This window comes from Saccostrea echinata, unplaced genomic scaffold (assembly GCF_033153115.1).
Source record: "Saccostrea echinata isolate AGI-Se365-2 ecotype Australia unplaced genomic scaffold, CSIRO_AGI_Sech_v1 ptg000009l, whole genome shotgun sequence".
NCBI lineage: Eukaryota > Metazoa > Mollusca > Bivalvia > Ostreida > Ostreidae > Saccostrea > Saccostrea echinata.
Window position 1 is genome coordinate 22,762,759 of NW_026889758.1, and position 14,742 is coordinate 22,777,500.

Below are 14,742 nucleotides of genomic sequence, written 5' to 3' on the forward strand. Positions count from 1 at the left end.
ATTTCGAAAAAAAAATATTACATTTTTTTTTTAATTTATGCAACACAAATATAAACAAACATCTTCCTATAGAGATTTAAATTGTCAATATTTGTTTACCAAGTCGGCCATTTCGAAAAGGAGAAGATTACATTTTTTAAAATTTATGCAACACAAATATAATTAAAGTTAATAAACATCTTCATATATATATATATATATATATATATATATATATATATATATATATATATATATATATATATATATATGAAGTATAGAGATAAAGAACAGTATTCAAGCTCAAATTCCATTAAAACAATACAAATCGGGAGCAGAGCAAACACAGACCGCCACTCCAAAAACATCAGAGGTGGGATCAAGTGCCATGGAGGTGTGAAAATCCCTTGCCGAGCAGTCACACTCGCCATGTGTTCCTTGTCATGATCGGGGAAAAAAACGGGAAAATCAGTAGACATTTCAGTGTTAAAATAATGGCCTAACAATTAGTATGAAAAACGTCAGTCAGCATTTGTTATAATGATAGGTTGTATTTGCTGACAAAGTCATTGTATCGACCATAAAACTTGCGAAATGATGACTTCAAACGAGAGTGTTGATATTCTTGTTTCATCAACTTGTTTGTCAATAATTTACCTCGTTTTAGAAATTGTTCGTACGTAGAGCATGCTCATGCGCATCAAATCAACTGGGAGACAAAAACCCCATATGCAGGTGATAAGGGTACAATTGCTACATAACTACATATGTAAAGGAAGTTAACGATTGAAAAATTGAAGTCATCATGTTTATCATAATGCTTTGTTGTTACGTTACCATTAATGTCTTTTTCTAGTAAAACTAGATGAAATCCCGCGCAAGCGCGGGGAATTGAATTTATACCACTACAGACTGAAAATATATTATAGTTTCTACTGACAGCCTACAGACTTATAGCAGGAAGAAATATTTTGTTCAAAATCCCGCATGAAGTAGATGTACGTCTCCACCCCAACCCCCAACCCCCCTTTTTAAAAACTCGAAAAATAACAATTTCATTAATTGACGTTTATTGTGAAACCTGTGTTATGGACATTGAACTTCAGATGCTCTTATTTCATTTCCGTCAAGGATAAAAGCAGCGAGTATGCACATTTTACTGATTAATTGATTTTGGGGGGGGGGAGGGGGGGGGAATTAACAGGTACTTGGGTCTTGGCTTATAAACATGTTTGTACCTTATTGATACGTAAAAAAAATGTACTTTATTTACTTTTCCTTTTTTACATATCAATAAGGTACATACATATTTATAAACCAAGACCCAAGTACCTGTGTAAAAATGAGCTTTTAACGCCCTATGAATAGGCCGAGTATTTGATACAAAAGACTGTATTCAGAAAAAAAAAAGAAGGAATGTATTGATTAAAGCACAGAATTTTACATCTTTAATTGTATTTGAACAATATCTTATTCATTTTTTTTTTTCTTTTCATGTAAGCAAGTTTATTACGAAGTGCAAATTGCGCTCCGGGTTCGTTGCCATGATGCCCTCAGTAAGGAATATAGCCTATACAAATTTTGCCGATAAATCTATTAGGAAAACCTACTACATACATGTATATATAATAGTCTTTCGATATATAAATATATTCACAACTAACAGTGTTATCAATGATTTACCATTATTTCAATGACTATTCACACAAAAGCTTTTTTTAGTTATGCAGTAGTAGATCTAATCGCCTCGTTTTTCTTTTTAACATCGGGCTCGATGCTATATGATGTTCTAGAAGCTTCCGTCAATATTAAGATCGGTGAATGACGAAAATAATTTGAACGTTTCCCTTTTTAATCGGTTATCACAACTTATTTCTTTTATATCATTTAAATTAAGTTTTGATTGAATAATTCAGTGATGACGTTTTATGAAATAAATAAACGATTGCTTGTTGTCAGTGTCATTAAAAATTGCCAGTAACTTAGATCCGCCAACCGGAAACGCCACCGTACTCACGTTTTTGCTATTTCATGGCTGTTTATAGAAATTGAAAGTAGACTTTTGATTTAATGTACGATACTTACTATGCGAATGAAATCTAAATATAGTTTACGGACATCATCTTGTATCTAGTTTATTGTTAGAGGGGTAAGTAAAAACTCTGGTGCACCCGTTTCGGAGTTTATTTGCAAAATTTATTAATTTATAAGTATAGATATGAAACAGATGTGTCAGACTCTGTGGTATCTTTTACTTCAAGCTCACTTGGATATATCGAGTCATTATTTGACGTCGAAAAATGACCCTTTTGCCTGTAGAAAATGTGGCATCACCCTTAAAATCTGCATACCCTACGTGAAGAAAAATGACTCGTACACGAAGTATACCAGTACGATACGCTATGGTATATCGACCCTGTTTGACAAAAGCGTTTCTACAGTAAAAGACAAAATACAATCCCCCATACATTATTTGTGTGTAGAATATGTTTATCCTACGTTTGTGCACTTATGACCTGTTATCGGATTTGCAATTGGTGCAGTAGATGGAATGAACAACAGCAGCTTTATTTTTCTAACCATCGACAATATCATTCGTTATTACTGATAACTAGAGGCTTATAAGATTTAGTGAGTTTGGATTTCCAGATCATTTAAATAATGCACATCAATTTGCATGCCTTTCTCAAAATGCTGGACGCGTTTTACTCTGAGACATTTTCCCCCAAACAGGTACACTATTTTGACTCCATACTTGAAAGGTGAAAATGTTACCCCTGGCTTGCGGCCTCGGGTAACATTTTTACCTTCAGGTACAACAAAGCATATGTTGCCCTCATACTCAGTAAACAAGCATTCTGAGAGTATTGCATTAGCAATACTAGTCCCCTACCGGCAAGCGTAATCTGGTTCCTGTTAAGAATTGAAAATGCCATAATTCCTTCAAAAATCAATGAAGCGGAACGAAATACAAACTCGATCTATAACTAATCAAGGTAAAGTCACATAACAAAAATCAGCTTAATATCTGAAAGCGTTTAGAAGAAAATTGCGGAAAGCCCTTGAAAATTGAAAAGGCCGTAATTCCGTCAAAAATCAATGAAGCGGAACGAAATGGAAACTTGATCTGTAATTCATCAGATACACTTACAAACAAAAAATCAGCTCAATATCTGCAAGTGTTTAGGAAAAAAGTGCGGAAAACCAAGTGGGACAGACTGACAGACAGACGGACGGACAGACTCAGAAGAAACCTATAGTCCCCTCCGGTTTCACCGGTAGGGGACTAATAACTGTATAATATTTACAAGGAAATCTTTGTCATTATTTTATTTTCACCCTTGTCGCCAGTGGGCGAATTAAAGACGGAACAAAATTGTTTGCTATTGTAAAAGGGCAAAAATAAAACGGGGCGATATTATCATTATATACAGTATATGATATCTGATTCTACTTCAAAAAGTAGTTAGCCATTTTCCCTAAAATTCTCGAAGTCCGCCTTCCCTATCCGAATCGGCTGTCGCCGCAATATTCCTTTAGGGAGTGCGTAATACATGTATATTGAACAGAAGGTCATTTCTAGGTTAAATTCAACTTTTCTTCTTTCTTTGACGTTTTGGGGAATAGCTCTGACAGCATTGATCTTAATTTTCACAATAAAGAGACTTGATACTCTTCAGTGACATCTTTAAATGTGGTTTAATTAGACTGTGGATGGTTAGATAGGGCAGATATTACCTATATCCCTCCTGGTGTGAAATAGCCTACATAGACAAGGGCAAAGATTAAATATAGAACATAGATGGAAATAGTATAACCAGGTAGATTTTGGTTGTGTTGATTCCTGGACAGTATCATGTGTTTCCGTGCAAATAGGGAAGGGGGAATGTTGAGTAATAAAGCAGCGGCGCTATGAAGCCGTAATGAAAAGTCAAGGAGAAAGGTGCCGCATTCCCCATGATCTTCCAATATAGGACGAAAGAACTGGTGAAATTATGTTTCCCAATTTATTGTAGATAAAGACGTTGGCTAATAACAATCAGTATGAATTTTAAGGATAGTTTTACGAGTCAAATCGAGTCTAAACATGTAGAATGGACGCAGCTTTTTGTAAGATATTCAATTCAATTATGCCACCAGTTGAGTTAACTTGATAAGCAGATGTGCATCTTTGATAGAACGTACATGAAAAAAATTACTAAATTATTATACAAACAAGTTATTGATACAGGAATTAACAGGTCCTGAGGCATTAACACCTAATGAGTATTAATTCTTTTGACTGAGTCACTTAGTGTCAACTGACACAAATTAATCTGGCTTCAAAAGGAGTGAGACTTATATAATTCAAAGTATACTCAATATTATAAAATATAAACACAGTGCTAAAAGACGAAGAATTTCGTGTGTGTGTGTGTATTAATAAAGAAAATAATAATAAAAAGAAAACAAAATTTCGGAGAGGTGGTCCTATCTTTTACCCTCTTTGGATCAGCTTGTAAACTTCCAATCGTAACTCTAGATCTTATTGTGTATGTTTCATCGAATCTTTTAACAGTACAAAAAAAAATATGTTGAAAGATAACGTTTGCTGTTCGATAATGCGATATATCTATACCTTTCAAGACTATATATATATATATATATATATATATATATATATATATATATATATATATATATATATATATATATATATCAAGGCCGTAGGAACCGGGGGGGGGGCGTGCCCCCAATAATTTTGCCGATATATAGAATACTATAAAAAATATAGGTACTATACAATAATAACGTTTGATGCCCCCCCCTTTTTTTTTTTTTTGCTTGTCAAGGAATTTTTGGTAGTTGATAGTGCCCCCCCCCCAACTGAAAATGAATGGTTGTGCCCCCCCCCCCCAAACTGAAATTGCTTCATACGGGCCTGTATATATATATATATATATATATATATATATATATATATATATATATATATATATATATATATACGACCACTTGCTCCTCCCCAGATAGACCGGGAGTAGGTGTGATCATTTAAGGTTATTATTAAAGCAAATACACTGTATATCACAGAAAAAATATTACTCTTCTTTTAACAGTTTAAGGCGTTTTATTCATATCATACTAGCAAGGTGTGTGTACATTTTCCGGAATAATTAATCCATAGCAGTGGTTGCAAGGGCTTGGTATGACAACGACTAACAGATGACAGATAAATGTTTTGATTCATTTTTGTTCAAATTTGTTGGATTTTTAAAATAACTAATTTTAAAAAAGTAAAAAAAATCTTTTGAAAGATTAACTTTTAGGATATCAAAATTTTTTATGGACCATTGCCAAAGTACTTTTGTTATTTGTTCGTTTAATAGGTGTGCTAACAATTTAAATAAATAAAGAAAAATGAATTTAAATCTCGACACACGGGCTGTTAAATAGAATGATTGCACTAATAATTAGATTTCGTCTTCAGTTTGGGTCTTTAATTTCCATGCTGAATACAGTCACATTCAACTGTACTTACCTCCAATTACCTACAAGGGACGTAAATTTACCTCTGTCCTATTGAGAGGCCTTTTGTGTACAACATCTGGACATGTGGATTTCAGTCCTCTGTAGTCCACCAGGTAAGACGTACAGGTAAGATATTCATACCTACAAAACAATCAGTGAAATCTTTTTAATTCTTTAATAATATTATTATTTTTTAAATTTGTATAAACATGTTCGATAATTATAAGGCGGGTTGATGTTGTATTTAAGTGCAATGTTGCCGAATGAATTGGGGCTTTTAGATTTAAAAAAAAAAAAGAAGAAGAAAAGAAACATAAAAAAATCAAAGCCTGGAAAACAATCAAACAAGTACTTAAGCCATGAAGTAAATGGGATCTTTTTTTCAAAATGCTTTGATATATGTATACATGTATGTTGTAGTGATTGCTATCATTTTTTTCTGCTCGTCTTTAAACTGTACAACAAGATAAGTCTCTGTCCTAATTTAAAAAAAAAAAATCTTTATGTAAATAAATCTACCAGATAGATAGACATGATATATATTATGCTGTACGGTAGATATTCAAGTTAGTTGCGATGTATTTAAAATTAAACAGCTTTAAGGCTATATGAAGCGTAAACATAATGTCTCTTTACTTCTCGCATTATTATAATTATGCACATATAAAATCCCTGAGTTTATGAAGAGTTTTATTAATGTAAACGACACACGCTTGATGAGTTTTCGTACAGTGCTAATGGTCTTCTTTATGAGGCGCAGGTGGAAATTTTGTGGCACAATGAATATACATGTATAACCTATGGAGTCTGTCGCATTATATTAATAACAGCAGCTATGAACATTAAAAATGTACACATAGACAAGGAGAATTCGTCCTCCCCAGTTATAAAGCTGTCATCTAGTTTGCTTAATGAGGATTGAACAATCCAAAATATAAAATAGCTAGATCACTTCTAAGAGTTTGTTTACTCTTCCAATATTCAAACACATCAAGTTTATTTATTATCTTTTTATTGACAAAAGTATGTAAATCAGGCAACACAGTCCTTTGTCCAGGAATAAAAAAGAGAAGATGAAAAATTGTCGACAAGTGTAACTGGCCATTAGTCTCCTTGTAGTTAAGCCACTGAGTAGGATTTTCCGTTGAACAATAACCTAAGAATTTTTCACTCCATCGTTAGTCTGTTTTGTAAATACAGAAAACACACATGAAAGGAGTAAGTTCTAATTTGTTTCAAATACTAAAGATTCTACATTTCGAGGTGATAGTTCTTGGGAAAAGGGCGCTTAGTGAATTTCTTCAAATTACTTTAGAAAACAAGTAAGTGATAATCAGGAAACGGAGTATGGCTTCCATTTCTGTTGTCTCCCACGCTTATTGTAAGTATGTCAGGTAGCGGTAGATCTGAAGCTCGCCTGTTTGAAAAAAAAATGGGATGGATGACCAGAGATTTTATTCCTCACAAAAATGTGAGCAATGTTCGAGGTTTATATTTCCATTGTAAAGCCACCATGCATTTCAAAATATTACTAAATGTGTGTTCGTAACATATGTGGTATTTTTTTACTGCTTCTACATCAAAACATTCCCCATTACTGTTGTTAATACCTCACTTACGCCATTGAAAATTTTTGAAAAGTACTGCCATTTTGGGTGGTATGACAATATGTTTCAACCCACTTCCTGCATGATTTGTAAACATTCATACATACAGTTCGATCGCCAACTGTTATTTGCAGTCTTATCTTTAGAGACCTTATTGATAGTTTTGTGACAAAAACAAATATTTACCCAATTTATGGAGGACTGGAATTTACAGATATTTGGTGTGTATACGTCGATGTATAAGTTCAGATTTATATATTAATATCGGGAATCATTATATATTTTATTTACTTCAACTGTATGATTTTGCTATTGAAATTGCTTTTAATCAATAAAAAAGGTCGAAATTGTGAATTGCAATTAAGGATTCGAAAAATTGTAACCACAAACAAAATGTTCAAATCTAAAGGTTCTGTCCTAACTTTCCTAACTGTATTATGCTTGTGTATAGGGGGGGGGGGGGAGGGGGGGTCTTTTATATACCAAATTTTGAAAGTTTTAAATTTAATTTGTATGTTACAATTACACATGTACAAATTTAAATAGAAAAGTTCTAATCTTGGATGAGGACATTCATAACAAACAAAGATTATAGTATAAATGCTTGGAAATCTTTTTAAAAGGGGAGTCTAATCAATTTCATTGTTTATCATACTATTTCTTATTGCTGTTGACATAGTCTCAACGAAAATTCTGCCCCTCTTAAGCAGGTATATTATTTTGAATTTTGCTAAACTATTATTATGTTTGATTAAAACCAGAGGGTCTATGTCTTAAAAGGTTGAAAAATATCAAAACACTTTTTAATGGAATAATTCAATTTTAGTCTTAATAAAGAAGATGGGTGAACAAGGCGTGCAGAATGCCTATAGCTTCAGTTATTAAAAAAATCATATTCAATTTGTGAATTAAGTATTTAAAGTAAAGTTCTCATTATTGAAATTTATGAAATTATGATCAACAAAACTTTTCTGAGAAAAAAAATCTCGGAAAAATTATTCTTTTATTAAAAAAATAAAATAGTTTTCGTGGGATTCGAACCCCTAACAATAAAAATCCGGAGTATCATATTGCTTTGAGACTAACACGGTACCCACTACGCTACACAGCTCCTGATGAATAGGGGCATTTAAATCATGATTGTGATATGACCCTTGATTTTATGGACTTAAGTATCTTTCGGAAAGATGCGAATGCTTTGTCAAAGAAGTGTACTTTTAATGTATAGTGGGTCTTTGCTCCATTTTTTTGTAAACCAAAAAATGCATATTTTTATGCAAACTTTTAGGATTAACTTTCAAAAAAATGGAGCGAAGACCCACTCATATAGAAAAATTTTGTTAAAGTGTGAGAAAATGACCCTTTTTGTCCTCTTAAGTGTGTGTATGCTATTTTGTAGGCAAATAATTTCAGTCTTTGTGAGATTTTTGTAAATTATAGAGAATTTACATAAAGTATACTTTAATTTTAGATGAAATATCAAAGAAATTTTGGATATAATTGAGATTTTATTTTTCACTTCATGTTTGTCGCACTATAGGCATTTCGCCCGCCTTGTTCACCCATCTTCTTATTATCAATACGCTGTTTTTATTATGGTTTGAAGACTTTATCATTTCCAGCTTCTTTACCTTATAATCAAGCTTTACCACCTGTATTCGTGAATTATTAATGACTTGATGTTTATCTTTACAGTGAAAGCATAACCCGGTCAACTTGAGGAATAACCTATCCGTTGTGCGGTACAGAGGATGAAAAGTGTACCTACTGTATTGTACACATGATGGACTTAAGTAGTTTTGTTGTGAAGTTGAGAGGAGAGTTTTGTTAAAATATACATTGTATATGAAAACCGTCATCATGGGGGCTGTTTCCAGGGCGACCTTGGTGCAAGTGACCACGGACATTACAGTGTTTATAATAGGTAAATGTATTATAAAACTATTATTATTATGTATGCATGTATATGGACTTGATTACAAATATGAATTCATATCACATAAATCCTCAAATTATTTCTTATAGTATTACACTGTGCAGTAAGTGGTATTTTACATAACTTACTATCTTCTCAGCAATGCAGTGGATTTATTTTTCAGTGACAATATTTGCCCTGCTATTATCTTTCAACAAACTGACAGCAATACAGCCCTACATCCGGGGATTTTTCTGCGATGATCAAAGTCTGATGTATCCGTATAGAGATGACTCTATTTCCACTATTACAACCGCCATCTTGTCGCTACTTCCTCCAACTATCATAGTAATATTTGTCAGGCACTACTTAGCTTCGCTTCAAAACTTTAAAACATTTGTTTATAATAATTTTATTTCATACCCATAATTAAAAAAAAAATTGTTTTTGACTTTGTTCAATTTTTTAGATAAAATTTTGGCTTCACAAATATGGAATTTTTTATATTTGCAGTATTACATTCAAAGGAAATAAATCCTATTTTATTTGTATTTTAAAAGTAGTTTTACTTCTTTCAGATGTTAAAGAGTGAGTTTCAAAAAGAAGTGTATATGAAATTTTATTTTTCAGATACTATTTACAGAGGCATTTTTGTCGAAAAATGACTCCAAGAGAATGCGAATTTTTGTGAAGAACTGTTACAGTATGATTGGTTGCTTGTTCCTAGGGTTTTCTTTGTGTGTACTATTTATTGAGATTGTTAAGATGTTTGTGGGTCGTTTGCGGCCTCACTTCTTCTCTGTGTGCCAACCTTCATTTTCATCCACGAACTGTTCAAGGAAATTCATTACAAACTACAGCTGTCAAGGGAAAGATCTTGAAAGCATATCAGATTCAAAGTAAGTGATTGATTCTATATGTTAAAAAAATCTTTACATAGGGAATATTATAAGAATTCAGTAAGTATATATATATATATATATATATATATATATATATATATATATATATATATATATATATATATATATATATATATTATAGAAAGTAGGCCTACTTATTTTTCTACAACTGACCCTTTCGCTCCGTACCGGTATATTATAAAAGTTGAACAACTATCTTTGAAATATTGGGATATGCTAGAAGCATTAAAATACCATTGTGTGTATGTGGACTTTCCTACAGGCAAAATTTATTTCAATTAAATGTTAAATCTGAATTTCTATACCAACAGGAAGTCTTTTCCGTCAGGTCACAGTGGCGCCGCCTGGAATGGCATGGTGTTCTTAGCAGTGAGTGACTTTTTAAATCATAATTCATAAAGTGTTAAAAGATACCATTACAATGAACATTTCTGACGTTATATTATCATGATCAAAGTCCAAGATTGCGAAGAGAAAATGACTGTTCAGTTCTAAGACGTATTTTTATAGCCAAGATTAGAAAATGTGACCTGTGTTATCAAAGGAATATGCTTTACATATTTCATAACCAGTTAGGTTTTAGGCAAATGCATCAATGTTGAATGAATCTGAATGTGAAGTTCAATAGAAATGTAGATCTTTCTTCTTTCAAAAACATTGAAGTGATATGTGTTTACATGTTATATGTGTGCTCTATTATGAAACACGAACAACCTACTTATAGATATACATACAGATCCGTGTTCGTCGTCACTGGCCACGGCTTCGTGTCGCCTGCCCCCTGCTGCAATTTGTAGCCGTAAGTGTTGCAGCTTATGTCAGTATCAGTCGTCTGCAAGACTACAAACACCATACTGGTGACGTCATTGGGGGCGGCATCATTGGAATACTTTTCACTATAATTGTGGTGTGTATAATTATTCCATTTTTGCTGGATAATCCCATTTTACGCATATTTAGAAAAAGAAGAACATAAAATTAAAGAGCGAATTAAATTTAATACCTGTCTACGATGAGCCTTCATTTTTTTTTTTTTTTTTTTTTTTTTTTTTTTTTTTTCATTTTAACTTTTTTTTTTTGGTAGATGTATCAAAATCCAAATGTTAAAAGGCATTTTCTTCACCACTATGATCAAGCAGATTTGGGTGAAACTATGGACACCGTAGTATGCATGGAGCTACACCAAGAAAATAAAAATTCCGCAGAAATCCCAACGATAAATGGTCAAGCAAAGACCTAATACCAAGGATATCGAGATTCATTGACATCTATTATGTTTTTATAAATTGTTATTACTTTTATGACTCAAGTTACTTCTTTCTTTTTGGTGCTATATACACTGTATTTCATTCTTATAACCAAACAAAGTTCATAATACATGTGATCGACATTTTTTGAAGTTTTGTAAATATCGCCTAACTTTATAAATTTGGAATGCTTCTGAAGAGTAGGTAATTATTATAAAGAGTCATTAAACAGTCATGATAAGTGTTTTGCTTCACAAAACAATTCCAGACTCAGGGAAAATATACAAAGTTATGTAGCGTCAGCTAAACATAAATGTTTGTAATAAAATTCCTGATTTCACTCATTGATAAATAAACACTGAATATACAGTCATGTAATCGAATTAGTTTATAGAATACGCAGTGTTAACAAGTTGTGATTTTAGTCTAGAGATCTTTTTAAAATAAGACGTGTAATGCTGTGGATACACTATATGTATACACTTTGGTAAAAAATTGCTTAAATTTCTTCTAAAACTAAATTTTTAAAAGGCCATCATGAAGCCATCCCTCCACCTTTGTGGATGACATCTTCTTTCCGTTATTTTTTTTAACATACAGTCTTGATCTGATGGTTTATATAGGGGTTGAAAAACTTGTAAATTATTGTGTCTTCTTCATCAAGATACTTTGGCTTTACTATATACCAAAAGAAAGTGTTACGGAGTCGTGTGTTTGATCTGTCTTGGTATTTAACATTTAAAAAAACAAACAAACAAACAAACAAAAAACCCAACGTTCTAGTTCTTCACTTCAACCTCTTCAGAAATACAGCAACTGCATTAACATTTTTTATACTTATGATGAAAATTTATATTTTACCGAAGAGTATAAAAGTAATTTATCGATCATCAACATTTTTTTTTTTTTTTTTTGGTTAAGGGTATTTATTTTCCACTTGTAACATAGCACGTTAACACCAAATCTGAAGATTTACATTAAAAAGTAATTTTTACATGATTGGTTAAAACAAATGTCCAGATGATGTTTTATTTGTATGATTTTTATATCATTTATTTACAACGTAGCATATTATATTAATATACTAGTATCTGGTAGTTGTATAATTGTTTTCACTTTTTTGTCAGTTGTTACATTGTTTTATTAAATTAAAAAAAACCTTTCTTACATGTATGTTTTTTTTTTTTTTTGAACGTTGAGATTGATAATTAAAGTATACAGACTTCTCTTCGGCTCAATATTACATGTATTATAATAAATATTGTATAGTAATGTATTCTCAGTAATGTTATTGAATGGAATTGATTGCTACAATTGCATACAATTTTGATAACTTACAAACCCTCTACTTCCTTCTTTAATAAGATGAGGAAAATATTGGATTTTATTGAATTTGAAGTTTGTTACTTTTATGGATATAGCAGCACAGTTCACAGTACTTACATTGCCATCTCTTCATTTTAAAGCCTCGAAATTAAGATCATCGTCTGAAGTTAAGGGTTTCTGTGTCCATTCTTCACCCCAAAAACCCGTGCCTGCTGCTGCAAGATTCGCTCTTTCTCGCGAATGAAATACTGAAAATCTACGAAGTGACTTCACTTTATTTAATTAACTCTTCACTGTTTGCTTTAGTCATTTTTATACTGGAAGCTGAGATGGTTCAAACCAGTGTTGTAATCATTCAAATTCCCATTATAAACGCCAGCATGCTGGAAAAACCTTTAATCAGCTTAGTAGGAAAAAATGCAGGGACGAGGCACAAAGTATCGTTTCTAAAGGGGCAGCCAGGAAAAGAAATATTAATTTGATAACTTACCTGAACAAGCAAATTCAAAGAATTGTGGTCTCGCGCTTTCGGTGTCTTAGAGGATGTGATGTCATTATTTATGGCATATTGTAACTGTCTTGTTTGTGTGTCCTGTCTTGTCTGTTTATTATACAAAAGACACATAGATTAATGAATTAATAAAAGTTACGGCAAAAATTATAGCTTCTCAAAACTACATTAAATGTTAAGGTCATAAGGTCAAATATCATAATAAAATCCAAAAGGTTTTGTCACAAGTAATGCACATGTGAAAAAAAAAATATCAAAAACCAGAGTATACAATTGGAAAGGTCTTAAAAAAGGTAATGCACATGTCAAATGCAAACCCCATATCTTCTCTCAATCAAAAGTTATTAGCAATGTTAATTTTTTTGAAAATTAGGTAAAACTTCAAGGTCATATAATTAAAAATGATAGTCCGTTTGGAAATGCTTGTCACAGGTAATGTCAAATATGAATGCCCTATCTTCACTCCCTCAAAAGTTTGCGACACTGATGAAATGTTTGAAAAATACATCAAAACTTGAAGGTCAAGGTCACGGTGTCAAATATCATAGTACCTTCGGAAAAAAAAAATTGACACAGGTAATGCACTTGTCAAATATGAGCGCCCTATCATATGTCATTTATGAGATATCATCAAAGTTAATTTTTTTGAAATAAGGTCAAACATGAAGGTGAAGTTCAAGGGGTCAAAAAATCATAAAATGTTCGGAAACATCTTCACACTGGTAATGCACATGTCAAATATGAAAGCCTTATCTATTCTCAATCAAAAGTTATAAGCAACGATAAAACATCTGAAAAGTAGGTCAAACTTCAAGGTCACGGGGTCAAAAATTATAGCATATTTGGAAAGGTAGTGTCACAGGTAATGCACATGATAAATATGAAAGCCCTATCTTTTCTCAATCAAAAGTTATAAGCAAAGATAACAGTTTTGAACAGTAGTTCAAACTTCAAGGTCAAGGTCACGGGGTCAAAAATCGTATTATATTTGGAAAAATACATAATGTCTTCGGAAATCAAGACCAATCCTTACCTTAACCTCAATTCTCTCCCTGCCAGAAGGCACACAAGGCCTGAACATCCCTCTTCCACTGGTGCCGGTCCGAGGCTGCACGGCGTGCCGTGTTCCATGACTTACAGCCCGCATCATTTCATTCCACCTCCACCATCCGCCGCCATGTTGTCTTGGGGCGGCCTCGCTTCCTTCTCCCCCCCTCAGGTGTCCACCCGAGGGGCCACAACACAGTCATCTGTTGGGTCCTTCCTCAGCACATGGCCGATCCAATTCCATCTTCTCCTTCTTACCTCGCCCCTGATGTTTTCTGCTCCTGCCATCTCCAGAACTGTCTTGTTTGGGATATGCTGCTGCCATCTGACCTGGAGAATCCTTCTGAGGCACTTGGTTTGAAAGATGTCAATCCTCTTTTCCTCTATCTTTGTAAGCTTCTAAGTCTCACATCCATATATCAATACGGAGAGGACCAGGCTCTTGAAGAGGCAGACTTTGATCTTTCTACTGATGTCTGTGGCCTTCCAGATGTTGGCTAGCCCCCTGAAGGACGCGTCGGCCAATGCTATCCTCTTCCTGATGTCAGCAGTATCTCCACCGTCCTTGGTGACATTGGCGCCAAGGTAAGTGAAGCTGTCCACCTCTTCGGCTTCACTGTTTCCGACTATCAGGCTGGATTCACTCTTGTTGTTTATCTTCATCACTTTGCACTTT

General features: G+C 33.1%; 1 protein-coding gene across 1 annotated transcript; it reads left to right on the forward strand.

The window, feature by feature from the left end:
• The first annotated feature begins 5,471 nt into the window (after nt 1–5,471).
• LOC133183465 (phospholipid phosphatase 1-like) lies at nt 5,472–12,215 on the forward strand. The gene is made up of 7 exons (XM_061318424.1): nt 5,472–5,616; nt 8,793–9,021; nt 9,197–9,360; nt 9,643–9,911; nt 10,247–10,304; nt 10,660–10,842; nt 11,020–12,215. Exons 2-7 carry the CDS (start codon nt 8,943–8,945, stop codon nt 11,173–11,175), a joined length of 909 nt encoding a protein of 302 aa, XP_061174408.1. The 5' UTR covers nt 5,472–5,616; nt 8,793–8,942; the 3' UTR covers nt 11,176–12,215.
• The last annotated feature ends 2,527 nt before the right edge of the window (nt 12,216–14,742 follow it).